At 36.5% G+C, this 22263-nt stretch overlaps 1 protein-coding gene across 1 annotated transcript in view; it reads right to left on the bottom strand.

The window, feature by feature from the left end:
* The window catches only part of LOC111868671, a gene marked incomplete at its 5' end in the record, with an annotated part of 256954 nt that overhangs the window by 53532 nt on the left and 181159 nt on the right, over positions 1 to 22263 (bottom strand). The window contains 12 exon segments of the mRNA XM_033753134.1: positions 254 to 590; positions 1343 to 1644; positions 2460 to 2786; positions 5158 to 5478; positions 6194 to 6508; positions 8253 to 8579; positions 10260 to 10580; positions 11954 to 12265; positions 13265 to 13585; positions 15458 to 15778; positions 16587 to 16904; positions 18944 to 19270. Of these exon segments, the coding sequence (XP_033609025.1) occupies positions 254 to 590; positions 1343 to 1644; positions 2460 to 2786; positions 5158 to 5478; positions 6194 to 6508; positions 8253 to 8579; positions 10260 to 10580; positions 11954 to 12265; positions 13265 to 13585; positions 15458 to 15778; positions 16587 to 16904; positions 18944 to 19270 (3849 nt within the window).

The following is a 22263-nucleotide window of genomic DNA, read 5'->3' as shown; positions in this document are numbered from 1 at the left end:
AAAATTTGATGTTGTAGGATATATGTCACATGACTAACAGTGATAAATAAAAATCAAATGCTAATTTGTCCACAAATAACGACAGAATTTGAGCTTATGACTGTATTCATAGAGAATAACGTGCCTAGAAATATATGTCTTACATAAGTATGTGGTGGAAGCAAATAAGTGTGCTCTCTTTGTAATGATAAATAGCTGGGTTCATGTTACTATGTTTATAACTGAAAGAACCAGAGGAATGTAGACTGCTTACTTTGCTGAATCTGTGAGCATCCTGTGAACGGATCACCAGTGTATCCCGTCTCACAATAGCACATTGGGGCATGTTTAACAACAACACAGGTGGTATGGGAGCCACATGATCCAGGACAGGGATCTATACATCGTTCATTCTGACATGCTAAGTTGCCAGGGCACTCAGCACTGATTGTACACTCTGGTCGACAGTTTGGTGCTCGGCCCAAGAAATTTGGCAAGCAAGAGCATGCTGGAGTATTTCCAATAGCACGACACTGAGAGTTGGGCCCGCAAGGTGAAGGCACACAAGGATTTCCACTTGGTGGCTGCTGAACAGGAGGTTCTAGAAAAATAGTAACCACATGCCAAAAAGAAACCTTTCACCAGACAGCAACAGAACTGAAGTAATATGACATTTAAAGAGTAACAATGTCAAACTTGTTAATGATAATTAATAATTTGAACACTCAGATTTTATTTCATGCAAATATTCAAAATCATTCGGTATAAGTTACAACATTATGATATTAAATGAAGGAAAATAACGGTGTGTGGATTAAAACACATAATCTTTAGAAGACTGAAGTTTAAACAATTCTATCTGACAAATTCTATTAATATTCAGAGCATTTGGGGGAAACGCTGATATATATGTCAAGTGATAACAAGCTAGTTATCATAAGTTGTAGAGTGTTGAACACAATTCAACATTTTAACTTATATAAGATACAAACATTGCACCAAAGAGAAATAAAAAAGTACAGATAAATAAAATATAACAATAAATTCCTGTTATGTTATAATAATATGTAAGTGTACATATAATAATGTGAAACTAAATTTTGAAAATAATTTAAATTTTAATACAAGTACTTTAATCTGCAAAATTTATCACAACAATATCATACAAGAATTGGAACTTCATGTAATTGATTTTAAACTGGACAGTAATTAAAAAAAGTATCTACAAGAGAGAAAGAATTTCAGTCTTTGTGGAGAGACAAATGGACTGTTGGACAAAGATAATTAATTGAGAAAAACATGTATAATAATCCATACACCACATTAGAAGCTCAAGAGAAAGAGGTTAATGCTTACTTTCTTCCTTTAGACATCTTGTAAAGGGATCACCAGTGAAGCCAGGGTTACAACTACAAATTGGGTTGTGGTTTACAACTTGACACCGAGCATTAAGACCACAAGTGCCTGGACAAGGGTCCACACATTTCTGGTTGACACATGCCCTGTCTTGAGGACATTCAGTGCTCACAACACATTCAGGTTTGCAACTCGGAGGTGTTCCTATGTAATTAGCCTGACAAGAGCAAACTGCATGACCATTCACCACACGGCACTGACTGAATGGTCCGCAAGGAGAAGGCTTGCATGGGTCCTTTGTAGGCTGCTCTGTTGGAGCTGGAGGAATGCAAAGAAAATGGTACATGCATGAAGAACTATACATATTATGATTAAATAGAATAATTCCAAATAGCATTCACTTTCCATGAAATGAAAATAAAATATATACAGATTTTAGGAAACAAAGAATTTGGTAGAACCTCTGTTATTTGATTTCCATATAAGAAAATATCCTCTACTGTATTCTGTTACGCTTGATACTACTCTGCAGACATAATTTATGTTAATAATGTAAGCATATATACTGAATCACAAATATCACAAGATCTGGATGAGATGACATTTATATCAGTTCAATAAAAAGCTATCAATATGAATTTACCTAAACACCTAACATTTCAATTTTTGGTGTGAAATTATAGACCAGACAATGTAGGCTGTGCACAGATGTATGGGTAAGAAAATTACCATTCAGAGCAATTATAATGTTTAGCATAAATATTCCTACACAAGTAACGTATAAAGAAGAAAATAATTTTTATGACAGGAGAAATCCACATACATGTCTTACTTTGAGTACCAGTTTTGTTTTATATATCTTTCATGACATAAAATCTATGTACATAACTTCCTTTGTGTACTAGTTTTGTTTTATACTAGTCTATCTACTTCCAACTGCAATGCATTAAGCATCAATGTCACTAATTGTTCAGACTAATATTTCTGTCACGTTCTGATTAGCTGACATATTTAATCTACCCATTAAATCATTATATCAAATAACTGAGATTAGTACCTTAAAGAAAAGATACATTGTTACATTCAGTAAATGCAAGTATTGTAATGTTAAGTGTTTTTCTTACTAGCTGGAGGAAGATGGCAAGAACTGAGAGGGTTGCCAGTATAGCCAGGTAGACAACTGCAGGAAGGAGCATGATTCACAACACGACATTCAGCATTGAGACCACAGGTGCCTGGGCATGGGTCCACACATTTGTTTCGCACACATGCTTTTGCTTTGTCACAATCTGTGTTGAGAACACACTCAGGTCGACAGCTTGAATACGGATCACCCGTATATTCAGGAAGACAGGTGCATGACCCAGCACCATTACGTTCTTTGCATACAGCATTTGCACCACATGGTGATGGATTGCAAGGATCAAGTGGAGACTCAACTGGCTGAACAGCTGAAAGTTACATTCAGTCCCTATGGTTATCATGTTCACTTAACAGAATACTGATAAATGTACTGAAAACTTAAGAGTTCTGAAATTCATACACTGAAGAAAATGGTTAACCTTCAAAATGGTATATCTTTCAGAGCTGCTACAACATATTACACATATATTATTTACTATGCAATAAAGAATAAGAGAGTATTATTTTAAAACATTACAGAATTATTCTAAATTGAAAAGCATGTTCAAATTTTGTGGAATTCTTAACCAAAGCTGATAATCAGAATAAAAGATATTAAGATTACAATCTTATGGGGTGTGAAACCATGCCATTTGATAAATAGGTACCAATATTTCAAAAGAATTTGCTGCTTCCATCTCCAGGGTATACTTCCACAGATCTCTTGCACCCTGAGGTTACAGACAGCAAGGTTCTCCAAAATGTTGGTATCTATCTACCACATTACATGGGGTCACATCCATGGAAACTGTAATATTAGTTTTCATTGCAATGAGAACTTCAAATCTCATAAATGATACAGACACACATACAAATCTGTACCATGGGTTGAATTTGACAAATAATCAAGGAAAAAAACTGAAATAAGAAATCACTTTAATGACTATTCACACCCTAATTGATTAATCATCTTCCTGAAGTATATATGTGAGACTGAGTAGGTATGTTTAAGTCACCACAGGATTTAAATATGTTTAAATTGTTTTTAAGGAAATAAGGTTTCTGTTCCAAATATCAGAATGGAATGAATCATACATGATCCCATTGACATAATGTACATTGTCTTTCACTGCAGAAAAACAAAAAACATCTATATTAAAGGTAGATATAACATGTAGACTTCTTCCTTGATCTTAGGACACATACTGAAGCACTCTGCAAGTGAGAAAATGTCTTACAACGTTGATTATCAAGTAATCCAGACACAGCTAAGTTACAAATGATATAAAACTTTTACTGAATTGACTAGTGTAGTGGTTAAAATCTTGGATAGGACAGCAGCTATTTTGACTGAGGTCCTTTGTGGTTTTTCTGTCCTCCCAGGCAAATGCCAGGGTAACATCTTGATCAGGCCACAACCCTTCCTTCCAAATCCCTTCCAATTCAACATTCATCTATCGTCATCCTACCATTCAATGACATATGGTCTAGGTATTGACAGTGTCATTATGTAACCCCAAAACACACATGCTATAGAACTTCACATACGTGGTCTGACAATAAAGTTTGTGAACTCATCGCGGTAAAAGTGCTACATACCTCATTGTTAAATATTACTGTGGTTGCCTTCAAAGTGCTCCCCTTGGGAAACTATGCACTGATGCCTACCCCTAGTCTACCCTTCAAAACAATTTTGGAACTGGTTTTGTGGAATGGCCTTCAGGGTTGCCATCATATTACTCCTGATGTCATCAATGTCATCAAAATGCCTTCCTTTCAATATTTCTTCTATCATCAGGAACAGAAAAAAGTTACTGGGGGCTAGAACCGGTGAACAGGGTGGGTGCTCCAGCAAAGTTGTTTGTTTATTAGCTAAAAACTCCCTCACAGACAGTGCCATGTGAGCAGATGCACTGTCGAGATGCAAGATCCATGAGTTGTTGGCAAAAAAAAATTCAGGTCACTTCCATCTAACTTTTCCACACAGCTTTTTCAGTACTTCCAAATAGTAAGCTTGATTGACTGTTTNCAACAACAACAACATTGTTTTGCATTTACTTATTACTCCATATTATCGGGAGTAGATCGTAAATATCCTGTTAATTAAACAAAACTTCCTCATGTCAAGATCTTCACTTAAGATAATCCTGTTTCTCTGTTGATGTTTGCTTACTCTGCTATGCTCCTGACAGACAGCCGATGAATTTCACGAACAATTTGACAAACTTTTGCAATGTCTTCTTCAATTCTACTCTCTGCTGGTTGTCCTGATCTATCTTTGACGGTGATACTTTCTCTTTCCCACTTGTAATCTGTTGTTTCCTTCCCCATGAACATTAACTAACATCTCTCTGATTTTGCTTCCACTCTTGCCAAGTTAACAAGAAATTTAACGTTCATTCTGCCATTTTCACAATGGCACACCAAAACACACTCAGACAATAATAGACACCACTCAGAAAGAGACTGCCATAAATCAACAAAAACAACATAGCTGTGAAACTGATATGTCAATGTTATCAAACCATACTGAGGTTTCTGTCCACTACTGCCATGGCAAGCACACGGTGGCAAGTTCGCAAACTTTGTTGTCAGACCTCGTATTCCCCACAATACATAAATATTAAATTCTCAGTAAATGTAAAGCAACAATCATATAAATACTATTGCCTACACTGTAACATAGACAAAATTCCTTACGTGGTATTAGAGAGCATCCAGTGAAAGGATCGCCTGTATATCCTGGCTGACATGTGCACAATGGGGCATGCTTCACAACAACACAGGTTGCTTGAACCCCACATGAACCTGGGCAAGGATCCCTACAACGCTTATTTTGACATGCCAGATTGCTTGGGCATTCAGCATTAATAGTACATTCGGGGCGACAGTTTGGGGCTCGGCCCACATAGTGTGGCAAGCATGAGCAAGCAGGTGTATTGCCAGCCACATAGCACTGAGAATTGGGACCACAAGGTGAAGGCACACAAAGATTGCCACTTGGAGGTTGAACAGGAGGTTCTAGAAAACAGATAGATGAAAACATGCCAATATACAGTCCACAGAAACATAACAACTGGGAAGAGAAAAAGTTATGTGAACTAGTCAGAAGAATATAAAAAAAATTAAAATTAAAAATATCAATAAGAAGAAAAATAAAGATGTAACATCTGAAGTAATATATTTTCTGGCTTAAAAGTTACAGTAAAAGAATTTAAATCAAAATGAGGAATCTTCAGCATGGTTTTTTTTCCTAAAATGAACTCCAAAATCACACTGCAAGAGTAGCCTCAATAAACTGCTAGTTTGCAAATGGCTCTCAATTTTGCTATTCCTCATACAAACAAAAAACAAACACAATGGTCTGAGTCCAGAAGTGAACTATACCGACTGAGCGACCACTGCTTGATGACGAAGTTAGTGCCAACTTTAGCGGAGAGAGGGTGTCACGTGGCCAGCGCAACAAACCCCCACGGCTGTTAATTTCGGTCTTTTAGACCGGAGCCATTATTTCCTTGAAATAGTTCCTCAATTATCCTCATGAGGCTCAGTGGAACCCATTCCAGACCCACAACTTCTCAGAAAATCTGGTAGTGCTGGGAATCAAACCCAGACCTCTGGATCTGTAGCCAGGAACTCTGACCACTAGATCACAGATGCGATTCCTCATACATGACTTAAATCTATTGTCCAGATACAAGAAGAGAAACCCAACTAAAGAAATGAGAACTCTTACTTTCTTGAAGACATCTGACGAAAGGATCACCAATGAAGCCGATAGTACAGGTACAGATAGGGTTGTGATTCACAACTTGACAGCGAGCATTAAGACCACAAGTGCCTGGACATGGATCCACACATTTTTGATTGACACATGCTTTATCCTGAGCACATTCAGTGCTGACAACACATTCAGGCTTGCAACTTGGAGGTGTTCCTATGTAATTAGCCTGACAAGAGCAAACTGCATGACCATTCACAACACGGCACTGACTGAATGGTCCGCATGGAGAAGGCTTGCATGGATCCTTCTTAGGCAGCTGTGTTGGAGCTACAAGAAAACGAAATGAGACTGGAGAAAACATGAAAAGACGTACATTAAGCAGAATGATAAATGTAAGAAGATGCAGGAATGCAGACTAAGAATTTGTTCCATAGTATAAAAAAATTATTTTTAATATTAAGTATATAAGTAAGACAAATTTGTGGGAAATGAAAGACCAATATCAACACAGCCTATTTAAAATCATGAAATTAATTGTTTAAAACAATTTCTTTGTAAACTATATTAACACTTTATTTGTAGTTGACATTCATCATATAATTTAATGAATGTACACTTGTAAGAATTCTTACACTTGATTTGTCTTACCAGACATAAACTATGTTACAGTTTCTTAGTTCACATTGTATGTATATATGAATTGCATGAAACCAAATACGTAACTCAAAGTATGTATAGAAGTTGAAACATGAAACAGCATATACAAATAGCAGAAAAAAGTATGAGTCAGAAATTAGATAGTATGCAGAACTGAGATGGCCTGGATTCAGTCTGAAAAATACCGATATCATTTAAAATAAGTAAAACTGAACTGGATAGAAATCAAGTTCTTAGTATGTTAAAATTTTGTGAAACATGTTGTCTTGATAATGAGGGCCTTAACTCACAATACTTTGCAGTCACAGGGTTATCACACAGGACTTGACAGACAAGAACATGATAGTAAATATTTGGAGAAAAGGGTATTTTAAACAACAGCAACACTGAAAGCTATGAGCCAGTACATAATTTATGAGCCACAGTGATCAGAAACATCACTTTTGTAATGTGGTGCACACTGTGGTGTGTTGTATAATAGGAAGCATATGATTCTAGTACTTCACAGATGACCAGGCTTACAGAATGGTGCACAACCCGCAATGGGTGAAATAGCATAAAATTACATGAAAAAAAGAATATGTCCAGGAAAACTTTTATATCTGCTTGAAATCATATCTACCAACAGCATGTGTAGGTAAGTCTGAATGTCTGGTAATTATTTTAACCTGAAATGATCAAATTTTTGCATCAAACATATTTATGTATGTATCAAGAATTTCATGTATATTTAAAGGTGGAAAAAGACAGATATTAAAAATGGACCATACTTAACACAGTGACACCCAATTCAGTTACTGACCTGGGAAAAATGAAAATTTTTAATCCAGACAATCATTTTTTCTCCCTATCTTAGAAAACACAAATAGAATTTTGATTTATCCAGCATAGAACATGATATTTACCAAATAAGCATTTGTTTGTCTATTCCTTGTTTATTTTCATATTTATGCCTTCACTGCTTAAAAAAAGATCAAAATCAACAAGTGGTAAACTCTGTTTTCTGCATGTTGCTTGCCTGGCTTACTCTTCAACCCTGAGGCTGGAAGTAGAATGTTTCTCCAAAAGTTCATACACTTTTCCAAGACAGCATTATATAACATCCCAGATGATGATCCTCTTCATGACTACCACTGTAAGACTCTCAAATCTCACATAATTATTTTGGATAATTGGAAAGTTTTTCTTTGTTTCTGCTAGTTTGATTGCTTCAAATCTCTGCCAATCTAACAATTTTCTACTCAACTGAAATCAATGTATGTTTGTATTCATTTATATAATCATATATTTATATATTTCAGTATTTTCAGTCTTTATTTTGTTGACTTTTCTATATATTAGGCTGGATATATCAAAACTCTGCTGTAGATAGTATGAATAGCTCAAAGAAGGAAAGCTTAAGATATATTCTTACTAGGTGGAGGAAGATTGCAAGAACTGAGAGGGTTGCCAGTATAGCCAGGTCTGCAGCTACAGGAGGGAGCATGATTCACAACACGACACTCTGCATTGAGACCACAGGTGCCTGGACAGGGATCCACACACTTGTTCCTAACACAAGCTCTTGCTCTATTGCAATCAGTATTCAGAACACACTCTGGTCGACAACTTGTATATGGGTCGCCTGTATATTCTGGTAAACACGTGCATGCACCAGCACCATTACGTTCCTTGCATACAGCATTTGCACCACATGGTGATGGATTGCAAGGATCTCGCGGAGTCTCAACAGCCTGCATAGCTGCAAGTCATGAAGAAATAAAGAGGTTCATGTAAAATAATACAACTGATGAACAGACTGCTACCAACTCAGTTTACGAACATACTGCAATATGGTAATGTGGCTGCATAAAATCACATCATGAAAGTTTTCCTCTCTTTGCAATAAGATGATCTTAAGGATATTTATGACATAAATTCATGTTCTTATTCTTAGTCAGATGTTCCATCTGTTCAAACTCACTCACTAACACACACACACATCATACACAGCATGTTTGTGTGTGTGTGGGCGCGGGCACAAGGGAGTGTGCAAAGATTAAAACAAATTTATTAAGTTAATATGGTTAACAATTAAATTGTTGGTTACAGCAGCCTATGTAACAAAACTGTCATCATGAAATAGCAACAGAAAAGTCTATGCCTTATTTCATATGATGCCCACTTTGGCACCAAAATGCTACAAAAATCGTGGCAGTCTGATAAAACTATGGCATAACCATTAAGCTGAATTTGAAATTAACTATAAATAAAATTAGATATAAGATATGCTAACAATTTCATTCCAGAATTAATGTTATGACTTTTGTCATATCAGAAAGAAGTAATTTGAGTACAGGATGCTAAATTTAAGTTGCAAAATGCTACCACAGATACTATCATGGAATCATAGTCACCTTCATTGCTAGTGACACTTCATCATTCATAGACATTCCTATACCTCAGACTGTTTTTGACGTTACACTGTTTCAAGAACATGTTAAATATTAGACATTAAAAAGTTGTGAATTATAGCATGTATGATGATGGTCAATTTTAAGTAAAATGTATAATATAGAATATTTAATAAATATAGTCACTGTTGATGTTATTTCAATCAGTAGATTTTTCTGACAGTTATACAGATAGATTCGGGCACAACAGATGTTAAGAACACACAGCCTTTGCAAGAAAGTGGCAAGGATTTAGGCATTCAAATTACTGTTTTATTTACTACTAATCTCCTCTTGAAAATGAACATAATATTTCATCTGACTTTGTGTTTCACTTCTTGTCATTTATGTGCAACTTTGGTTAATATTCACTCATATTCTTCTTGTTATTGTACATCACTACATGCTTAGGCTTAATCACAACAACTTCTACACCTGATGATGGTCAATTCGGCTGAAACATGTAATGATACACAATAAAGAGAAGATGGGTAAATACCAATAGAAGTTTCACATAGGTGCCAAGAAAGGGAACACAAAATCAGACCTACACAGTGCAACAACATGCTGCAATATAATATTATGAAGAGTAATATTTCATGTTTGCACATTAGTCTACTTCATATAAAATCACTTATGATATGTATTCTCGCGTCTGCAGTGAAAGTAGTGTACAGAAAAGGGAAAACATTTATAAAAATAAACTGGGATTAATGAGTTGAAAATTCACAGAAACCTTATCTCCATAAACACAAAAAATGAATTATATTATGTTAACACCTTTACTTCGCACCCACATACACATATGTAAGCATGTGCACACATGCACACACACTCCAATAATGTGTCTACTGGATGCTGACAGATAACTAATCTTCTTCTTTCCATGAGAAATAAGTTAAAATATCACTATCACAATGTTTCCTAGAATTCTATGTTCTTAAAATCTATCTGGAGAAAATTATTTGTAATGCAGATGTGTGTCTTACGTGGTATGAGAGAGCATCCAGCAAAGGGATCTCCTGTAAATCCTGGCTGGCATGTACACACTGGGGCATGCTTCACTACAACACAAGTTGCCTGAACCCCACATGAACCCGGGCAAGGGTCCCTACAACGCTCATTCTGACATGCCAGATTACTGGGGCATTCAGCACTGATTGTACATTCTGGGCGACAGTTCGGTGCTCGGCCCACATAATATGGCAAGCATGAGCAAGCAGGTGTATTGCCAACTGCCCGACATTGAGAGTTTGGACCACAAGGCGAAGGCACACAAGGATTACCACTTGGAGGCTGAACAGGAGGTTCTAGAAAACAGAAGGTGGAAGGCATGCCAGAAAACGCCATTAGAAGAAAAACATGGAAGTTGAAAAAATACAGAGGAAAGTAAAATGAAAACATATGCATACACAGAAAGTAATCCATTACTCAACTCTTAGTTATATAGAAGGATCAGCTGTCACTTCCTAAAATTATCATGCTAAGGAAGGTTATAGGGGGGTGAGGGATACCACAACATATGTTTGTATCACAGTGCCAGTGCTACTGCGGCAAATGATCCATGAAACCAGAAAAACAGATGCAATGTTCCAGAACAAAAACACAAGTGTAGTGCAACTACATGAAATTGGGTCCAGAGGACCCATGAGCACCAATGAAGGTACTGTCTTCTGGGTTTTAACACCATACAGTTCAGAAACAGCCTGATGTTTCTTGCTAACGTTTGGCTCTCTCCAAACTACATGGCATTACAACCCACAAGAAAAGACTCTTCTATTTGGGAATCTTACATTTGTATAAACATAAAGGACAAAGTTATTAATAAATACAGAATTATTCAAGTGTTCATATGTGTATCTGAGAAGGTTTTTTGCATCAAGAGACATTTTATATTTCCCACAGTTCTCTCCCCACCACTACACGTGACAAATGATGTTGACTGCATATGTTATTTATGAGCAGAGTATACAGAACTAGGAAGTAACAGATCTTGTGTAGGGGAAGTGTAGTACCGAAGTGAAAACTGCGCAATCAAGAAACAAACACGTTTCTTGTTCTCATCTGAATTAGTTTATATGGATCAGTGTCATTTTGTCACAACATTAATGCATAATGATTATTTTTCATTCATAAAGTAGTGTACTTTCTCCATGTAAGGATTTCACCTTGCAAGAAGTCAGTTTCAACAGTCTGAAAATACTCTTTACAATTACAAATGAATAAATCTGTCATACATAATGAATAATTAAACCAGCATTTGAGTACCAGCAAAAGATTAAAGTGGAAAGATCTCAGAATCTTCAGATATCAGGTTGAAGAATAAGTTGCATAATTATTCTCAAATATAATCACAAAAGTATGCAGCACTTGACAGAAATAACAAGATATTAGAATGTGAATTCTTAAGTCACTTTAATCCCTCCTGGTCATCAGATACTGATATTCTCCTTTTCCAGACCTTTGGCCCCCACAGAGAGACTAACTCGTCAAGAATTGGAATTTTTCTTGAAGAAAACCATAAAATCTTCAAATAAGATGTTACACTGGAATCTGGAGAAATGTCTTTACTATTATTTAGCTAAAAATAGCAGTTATGTACTACACAACCCCCTTTCAAAATCAATGTAAAGAAATGGCTGTTAATTGTAAGACAGGGAATTAGAATGAAAGGAAGTCTTACTTTTTCTTTTGACACATCTCACAAAGGGATCACCAGTAAAGCCCACGGAGCAGCTACATATAGGATTGTGGTTTACAACTTGGCAGCGAGCATTTAGACCACAAGTGCCTGGACATGGATCTGCGCATTTTTGGTTGATGCATGCTCGATCTTGGGCACAGTCTGCACTCACTACACACTCTGGTCTGCAGGATGGAGGTGTGCCAATAAAGTTAGCTTGGCAAGAGCACACAGGGTGCCCGTTAACAACACGACACAGACTGAATGGTCCACATGGCGAAGGCTGACAAGGGTTCTTTGGAGCTTCTGGAGCTACAGAGAGAGTTGCAAAGTAGGCAGAAGAAAGAATCAATAAAAGTGCAATAGCTAACAAAACAGAAAAAAATAAGAGCAGAAATTCAACTGATATAAGAAAATGAATGGTACACAAACAAATGATATAAGAACATTAAGAATGAGGCAATGAAATAAATTTATGCACAAAATTCTGAAAATGTGAGGGTATACTTTCATACTATCTCTCTTCCTAAGTTCATTTTTTAGTTCAACATTAAAGTTTAAATCAACTTTTATATCTGAAGATCGCTGACATCTAAATTTGTCTTTTTTTTTCTAAATTATAATGTGATACTGATACTGAACAACTGCCAAATAATAAGTGAATTCTGTTCACACGAAACAAAATACTGTTAATACTGCACAGGACCTTCTTTATGTTCCATGCCTCTAGTTGTTTAGCTACAAACAATTAAAGACAGAGAGAACTGAGGAAGAAATCGAGGTTAATATTAGCTTTTCTTGGGTAGATATTCAATAAAATCTTCGGTATATAATGCTGTTGTCCATTCCAAAAAACTAAAAAATTACATACTGATTTATATATTGATTAAACTCACTGGAGACATAAACTGGGACAAACAGTTTGATGCAATTACTGTTCTAGATGGTGTCTAGATACAAGGTGAATGGAGCTTATACTCGTACATATGATGGATATCATTTATGCTTTTTAAATTAGTGAACATATAAAAACAATTTTTTGCTAAAAATTTAATGGATTCTTAAAGTGAAGTACTTAAGAAACAGAAAAAGAAGAAAACTGAAATTGTGAAAAATAAATATGAGCTATGTTTCAAACAGTATGTATTTCTTACTCTATTTTTTACAGCTACTAAATGTACCATATAGCAGTAAAAAAATACATTATCTCTTTAATTTTTCAAATGGTATATTTCAATGTTTAGACCTGTATTATGAAAAGGGCATATATTATGAAACACAGCTCTATATAGGAGAATGAAAGAAGCTTACGAGCAGCAGGCGGAAGATTGCAGGTGCTAAGAGGGTTGCCTGTATAACCAGGCAGACAGCTGCAGGAAGGAGCATGATTCACAACACGACACTCTGCATTGAGACCACATGCACCTGGACACGGATCCACACACTTGTTCCTGACACAAGCTCTTGCTCTATTGCAATCAGTGTTAAGAACGCACTCTGGTCGACAGCCAGTGTACGGATCTCCTGAATATTCTGGTAAGCACGTGCAAGACCCGGCACCATTACGTTCTTTGCATACAGCATTTGCACCACATGGTGACGGATTACAAGGATCTCGGGGACCCTCAACCACTGTAATGTGAATATCAGTATGTCATTCAATGACCCATTCCTTCAGTGAATCAACACCTTATAAATAAATATGTATTAAAGATATATTAAAATTTCATTTATCTCACTTGACATACCAGCACTCATTCTACCATCTGTTACTATTGCAATAATTGATTAATAATCACTCCCATATATAAATGCAACCCCATGACTGACATAGAAGGCACGTGAAATAACTGACTTCCGTTTAAACTGGTCAGAATATAAAACATGATCTTCAAGGAAAAAACTAAGATTTCTTATATGTAATTTTGGATTGTGTGCAGTGTGACAACTACGTAGTGAAAAATACACCTGATGATGGCCAGTTACGGCCAAAACATGTAGTGTAGAGGAAGAAAAAACAAAGTACTACAACTAAATAAATTGTTGCATTCACGACGGTATTTGTACTATTACATATAGAAATGTATAGGGCAACAGGATGCTTAAATATAATACAGTAAGATTTCTTACACTGAGGGGTGTTAGAGCAACCTGCAAAGGGATCAGTGTAGCCTGTTAGGCACAGACACATCAGTGCATTTTTCACTGCAACATATGTCGTATGTGGTCCACATGCACCTTGGCAAGGATCTTTACTTGTACATTGTTCACCCTGACATGCCAAGTTACTGGGGCATTCGGCACTGATGGTGCATTCTTAGTGTGACAGATAATGAAACACAGAAAGAAACAGATCTTACTAGGTTGCACTACATGGCATGAAATGAAAGGATTCTCACTATAGCTTGGCAGACAGCTACAGCAGAGAGAATGGTTCACAACTTGACAATCAGCACTGATGCCACAAGTTACTCGGCAGAGGTTGCGACATTTGTTATTTACATAAGCTTTATCATGTGGCTAAAAATACACTCTGGCAGGCAATTTCTATATGGGTTATCAAAATAACCCTGCAGACAAACGCAGAATCCTTCCTCTTGCCTTTGCTTAGAAACAGCATTAGGACCACATGGAGAAGGGTTACATGAGTCTCAAGGACTGTCTGATATTGCGGGTGCCACTGCTGAATGGTCACAGAGGATACAGTCCATAAAATCTAAAAGTTTGTGATAATGGTATATTCATAGAATTATTGACTTTATCCACCATCCTGGTTTTTCTTAAAACACCGTTTGGGAGACTGGACTCTTGTCTCTGTCCTGTGGTGAAAACCTACCCAGTTGGGCCCAATAAAAAAAGATGGTCCCTATCTCCAAGCCAGAGATAAGGGCTAGCTCTATCGATTGGGCCCAACTGAGTGGGCTACATGCTCAGGATGGAGATAGAGTCCAGTCTCCGAAATGTTGTTTTTAAATAAAAAACAGGATGGTGCATAACATCCAAAAGGAAAACTGTAAAGATACAGTCCACTTGGAAATATATCTAAATATGTGACTTATTTTCAGTCTTCCTAGACAAAATGTCATTCACAACTCATTCACTCAATGTCAGTGCTTTTCTTTAAGCACATACACTTGGTATTATGTTTTACAATGATGATGATGATGGTGGTAAATATATATTTATATAAAATTATATGTATATGTGTCCAAAACCATGATGTTTCATATGTCAGCTATATCCATGACAAGCTAGTTTGAATCTAATGTGACATTTACATCATAAACCACACAGCACAACTAACTGCAACTTTATAAACAACATCTTGAAGAAAACAGTAAATAAATGTAGCTGTTCAGTTATGAATTAAAAATAGCTAACTGCATGAAATGCCTAATTATACTGGAAATACATTCAATAACCATAAATGATAGCATACGACTTTTGCGGGTTACAAGTGTATAAGTTGACAAGGACTTCTGCGCCTCAAGTATGGAGTCTTACTTGCTGGAACAGGAGAACAGCCTGAGAATGGGTCACCTGTAAGTCCAGGCAAACATGTGCATACTGGCCCATGGTTCACTACTCGACAGATTGCTCTCGGCCCACAAGATCCTGGGCACGGATCCCTACAACGTTCCTTCTGACAAGCCAAGTTGCTAGGGCATTCTGCATTGATAGTGCACTCAGGTCGACAGTTTGGAGCTCGGCCCACATAGTTGGGTAAGCATGTGCATGCTGGTGTGTTGGCAACAGCACGACACTGTGAATTGGGCCCACAAGGTGAAGGCACGCAAGGGTTACCACTCGGAAGTTCAGGAGATTCTAGAATAACAGGGGCATTGCCAGTTGGTTTACAAGCAGCAGATAAGGTTATAAATGGAGCAGAATTAAGAGTAAGACAGAGGAAACTACAGTTCAGAGAAAGTGAAGTTACAATTTAAAACATTATTCCATCAAATTATGGGTCAACCAACAGTGACTACCTAGTTAGATGACATAAAGCATGTACTCTATATTAAATAATATTAAGACATTAATGATTTCACAAAATGTAAGCAACAACTAGTATGAGAGTTATAATGTACATGTAACTACAAACAAAAGTTAAAGTCACTGTTATACATTAAGTTAGTAATCAGTTGTTACTGGTTGAGAAATCTATCCTGTAAATTCAACTAAAATATTCTGTTATAGTGTTCCCATGTAGAACAAACCATTGCATTATCTTCAGGTATGAAAACTATGTTTTAAATATTATGCACAAATAAAGGACAATAAGTACAAGCCTCTATCTTATGGACATTTCTGCCATGACTGTAGAAGACTTCACCACACATTAACAGTCATGGAAACATGTGATTTATTTTATCAATTATGTGCTATAGCTGGTTGACAAGCAATGCTATCTATCAATCAAAAGCAATATAAATATATAATCGTTAATTTAAAAGAAGACTCCCACATTACAGTTTCACTTAACTGCAATATTCTGAGACTGATATCTGCTGGGAGAACATTACAACTAACTTGTTGGAACAAAGGCAACTTGGCTGATACTTATTCCCCTTTGTACAAGAATAAAAGTGAAAGAGAAACATGTACAGAGAAGAGGTGAAAATAAGAAGCTTACTTTCTTGTATCAGACATCTCGAAAAAGGATCACCAGTAAAGCCAGGAGCACAGCTACAGACTGGATTGTGGTTCACAACTTGACAGCGAGCATTGACACCACATGTGCCCGGACATGGATCCTGACATTTCTGGTTGATACAGGCTTGGTTTAGTGGGCACTCAGAGCTCACAACACACTGAGGCCTGCATGTGGGTGGAGAACCCACAAAGCCAGGGAGACATGAGCACACAGCATGATTGTTTATAATTCGGCACACGCTATTAGGACCACATGGGCTTGGCAAACAAGGGTTTGCAGGGCAGGCTGGAGCTACAGCTGCATTCCAAAGATGAAAGGAAAAGAGCTTTGTTAGGTGAAGCATTAAATTAACAAATTTACATGTGCACACAAGCATAATGTTATATTATAATGTTATATTATAATAGCATGGCTGAATGTACTCATATACAGTGAAAAGAAATCATTTGTTAATACGTAAAGAAACTTTCAGTTCAGAAATTAAAAACAAACTAAGACTAATTATTTTGTACCTTTCCTGTTCCACTAGCATAAATTTAAGTAATAATTATATACCAAAGAGAACTAAAAGGAAGTGAATTAAGATAGTCCCTTTTAGGAAGATGAAGACAAATTAGGATGTATTAAAATAATTAATGTATTACTCTAGGGCTATGCAATTATCTACAGTAGCTAAGCTTCTTAAAGGGACCATTATCCTACTCAGTTCTAACAAAGTTAACCAAATCTGAATGTCTGCTACTGGGGAAGGAGTGTAATATAAGATTTAGTTTTCAACTTTAATGTCTGGGACATCTATTCCAACATAGCCTGTATAAATTAAAGAATTTAATACCATTTATGTATATGAAACTGTGATTAAACACAATTCTGGAAAAAATACTCCTTACTATACATGAGAAAATGTTCAATTAGAAAACTATCTAGGATAATCATATATGCAAATTTTGTTGACTGTGGCTTGGCAGTTTTAATGCAAATACACTAAGCCTATCTAATCATCTTGTACTGCGCAAAGTGGTTGAAGGTTTGACTTATTTGGGACAGAAACCTTAACCACAATTTCAATCAGTGAGATCACATACTTAAAGTTATAAACAAGAAAAACCTTTCAATTGCCCTGCTATGTACTGGCAACGTATTAAACATCAAGGATGATGGGCTATGTAAAATCAAAGAGAACTGATATAAAAAATATGTGACCTCCACTCTGGTGTACATCTTACTATTCTTATTTGAAAGAAAACATATTCTGAGAATTTGTGTCTTCTCCCTGCAAGCTATGTTTTTTACCCAAGGATGTTTTTAAGAATTTTGTGCTACTATAAAAAGTGACAACTGCTGTCTATGGCTCTACATTTTTATGTAGATATATAAATTTCAGGAAAATATTAAACATCGATATTAGAATGTTACTTAATGATAATTTAAGGCTGTGCCATAGCTCAAGCGGTTAGTTGCTGGCTTCCCATCGTGGCAGCCCGGGTTTGATCCCGGGTCTGGTCAAGTGGGATTTGTGGTGGACAAAGTGGTGCTGGGGCAGGTTTTCTCCGAGTACTTCGGTTTCCCCTGCCAATCATCATTCCACCAATTGCTCCACAATCACCCTCACCTATCATCTGGGGCTGGTACAATACGCCAGAAGTGGCCACAGTACAAGGGACTTAGTCCCACCCCAATAGCAATAAAAAAAATAATAATAATAATTTAAAGTTATAATTGTAAAGCATTGGCAATTTTGATTGTTTACAGCAAAATAATTTTAATGACATACATTGAAGAATATAGATGCTCTATATTGAATTGCTCAATGCAACTACCATATGAAAGAAAATTACCAAAGATGGATATGTTAAATTTAATAATTAGTTGTTATAAATCTAAATATGTAATAGCAAATCAGTGCATGAAGGCTTTAAATCAATATGTTAGTTGCATTATAAATAACTATTAGTTAAAGAATATACTTTGGTTTTCTTGGTTGAATAGTGCCAAGTCTTGAAGAAATGGGCATTAGAAATGCTCCTTCCCATGCCATGATTGTTAATAATTCAGACACCAAATAATCTCTAAATACTGTTGTTCATACATTCTTTGGTTTTATATGTTTCTGCCAAATCGACTTCCAAAATGAATTCTGGTTTGTTGCTTTAAAAAAATATGTAATAATTACATTAATCTGCTGAATGAATCTGGCAATACATTCTGAAGACAGAAAGTTTAGAATATGAAGCAGAAAACCAGATAATAAAAAAGCTATAAGAAATGGACAGAACATCAAGAATTGACAGTATTCAGAAATGTATAAAATAAGGCAGATGAGAAGAGGTTCTTACAAGTTGCAGGGATAAGAGAGCAAGATCGTAAAGAATCGCCCGTGTAACCAGGCAAACAGCTGCATGAAGGAATGTGGTTGATGACACGGCACTGCGCATTAAGACCACAAGTTCCAGGACATGGATCACTGCATTTGTTGTTGATGCAAGCTCTGTCTTTTGCGCAATCTGAGCTGAGAATGCATTCAGGGCGACATCCTGTGTAGGGATCACCAAAATACTGAGGCTGACAGGAGCAAGATCCTGCTCCATTCCTTTCTCTGCATATGGCATTAGAGCCACAAGGAGAAGGCTCACATGGTCGTCTGGGTGCCTCCATTGGTCTCACTGTTACCAACAAGTAAATTAATAACTGAAATGTTTCTATTCATGGGTGACCAGCATTTCTGTGAGTAGTACATGGCACAGAAGCCTTGGTTAACATCCTCAGTTTCAATGTTATATAGTAAAGTGATCATGAAGAAATCAGCACTTTGTTTCATTATATAAGATACTATTCTTAGGACATATGTAGCTAAAATCACTATTCTACTTTAAAAGAATTCAATATATGACAATCCCACTTTTCAGATCTACTTGCCCAAAAAGTTTTGTCCAGTAAATACAGTCCATTATACACGTAAAAATTAATATACAATATAAACATTTCATTATTTGCAAAAATTTTCTTCTCTATGAAATTCACAGACATAACGCTCAAACTTACTGCTGACTTTCCATATCTTTAAGTTCTTAGAATTGGAATTTTCTTCCTCTACCTTGCTGACTAAGAGCAATAACTTTAGCATTCACCGCTCACATTCTCTCTTTGATGAAAGTGGAATATGCATAACAAACTGTGATAAAAATAAGCATTAAGAACTCTAAACGTTCATAATGATGGTATATTAATACAACTACTGTGTTTCTGGATTGATATCGTCCTTCCAGCCGCACTATGGCCCTGGGGTCAACTCAGCCTCTAACAGAAATGAGTACCAGGGATTAATTGAATAATTTTCCTGGGGAGTAAAGCGAGGCCGGCACGTAAGGCTGACAACCTTACTGCCATCTTTGAGCTGACTGTCTAGGCAATGTGGGACCCTCAACGTCTCACAACCATATGGGCCTTCACAGCCTGTTACAGGGATAGCTTTACTTTTTTTATTGTGTTTCTGGATATTTATCCATTTTATTTAAAACACAACATGCTGGAGACTGGATTCTGTCTCTGTCTTCAGGTGGAACCTATTAAGTTGGGCAAAACTGATATAGCTAGTCCCTATCTCCAGACACCTGCATCAACACAAGATACAGTATACAAACCAAGCACAGCACAAACCATCTGCGAGAGTTCAGGTCAAAAGGAAACATAATCTAATCTCCAGCATGTGTTTTAAATAAAAACAGGACAGTTTTTTAATTAAAAACAGGAGGATGGCTAATGTTCAGACACACAATAGTTACATTAAGAAATCTATTGAGAACACTTATACTCTGTAATGATAAATCTTCTGTTACGATATAAAAAGATGTCAAAGCAATATACTCAATACAATTTGTCACTACAGAGAAAAGAACATGACCAGAATCAAGAGCAAAGTAACACTGTGAAATACTGGAAGTCTCACATGCCTGCGCAAATGACATAAAATTAAACACTAAACAATGTTAAGGAAATGATCTCTTTGAGAAGTGAGCAATGCTGAGTCATGCTGGGGACAGAAAGGTTAAAAAGTGGATCTTAAGAGCTCTCTGCTAGTGCTTATGTGAAAGTTCACTTATACCAAGCCTATTTACTTGGGTAAACCAGTGGTTTTCAGAGAAGAATCCTGTCTTCTAGAATGTGGCGCCATGTAGATACTTTCTTAACCCATATTTTGGAGAAACGTATCACCTCCATCTTCAAGATATAATAAATCCGCAAGCAATGAACCAGTGTGAGCACATGTTAACAAAATATCTACATGGTGCCACATCCCGGACGACATCATTCTTCATAGTCACTAGTGTGAAAACCTTAAATCATACATAGTGGTTTTCAGCTTTGTGTTGACTGAAGAACATTGTAATATACTGCTGCGTGTAGACCAGTTGCTAAGAAATGACCCCGTAAACAACGTCCGTTGCTAGGCAACAGAAACCTAACACACACCAATAGACTAACTTGGAACAGGTGCTCTCTAAGCAGTCCATGCAACAGCTGTGTGACACAACAACAGAAGAACTGTTGGAAGTGGTGTTTTCTATGTGCTCCATAGAGCACATAGAGGGTTATAAGCAGGACAAGTCTAGAGTTCAGTTAGTTGGGAGAGAGTTGCCAGCCAGTAAGGATGTGAACATGGAAGCTGAGGAAGCTATGGCTTTGGAAGGTAAAAGGTAAAGTTGTCCCTGTGCTTAAATAATTAAACACTACACCATGAAGGTGAATGGGACAGTGGATATATAGATCCACATTTTCCAGCCCACAGGCACTCACTATACTGACAATGCTATCCAGCTCCTGTAGTGAATTAGTGACAGTGCTATAGTCACTTGTAGTTACTTTCTGTAAGAGTTCAATAAATAAAATTACCAATCCAAACCACGACTATAGTTACTACATGAAATTCTGACAATATCATGATACTTGACTGCAGATAAATTCTATAATCACTTAAATATCTATTTCTGTGTACTTCAACACAGTGTGAATGTAGGACAAACTGCTACCAAAAGAAAAAAAAAATTGAAGAAACTATTACAGATGCCTGACTGAGCTTTGAGCTATGCATAAACTCAGTTAAAATACTACTTCAGTGGGCGTAACGTTTTCATTCAATGTGTTAATCACTTCTGTTCAGGTATGTTTCTCTTAATAAGTGCTTCCTATTCTTATGTTGTTGTTGTCATTGTTGTGGTCCTCTTCATTGTTGCTGACATGAGATCATTAAACAGGAACCAATATATGAATATTAACACTTTTAAAATGTGCATTTAATGAAGACGACAGAGTGTACCTGGATAATGACTGAGCAAACTTAATCTGAGGACATCTTAGAGGTAAAACTGACATTATCAAGTGTGGTTCTTTCTATAGGGTTCAGCTGAGTAGGACCCTTTCCTCTGTGGGAACCTCCCACATTCTAACATTCTATATAAAGAATTTCATTATTTCAATACATTTTACTTTAATAAAAACCCATGCAAGAAAGAAAGCGTTTCCACTAACATCCTATAAAGATTAACCTGAAAATTCCATTCCTGCAAAAACATTTCTTACAGTAACTAATGAAAATTATACAACAGAAATGTTTTGGTTAGGTAAGCACTGTTCAAGATTGAGAGTACATCAGACACAA

Source organism: Cryptotermes secundus, unplaced genomic scaffold (assembly GCF_002891405.2).
Source record: "Cryptotermes secundus unplaced genomic scaffold, Csec_1.0 scaffold832, whole genome shotgun sequence".
Classification (NCBI taxonomy): Eukaryota; Metazoa; Arthropoda; class Insecta; order Blattodea; family Kalotermitidae; genus Cryptotermes; species Cryptotermes secundus.
Note: the sequence above shows the minus strand (reverse complement) of the source record. Positions and strands in the feature narration are given on the sequence as shown.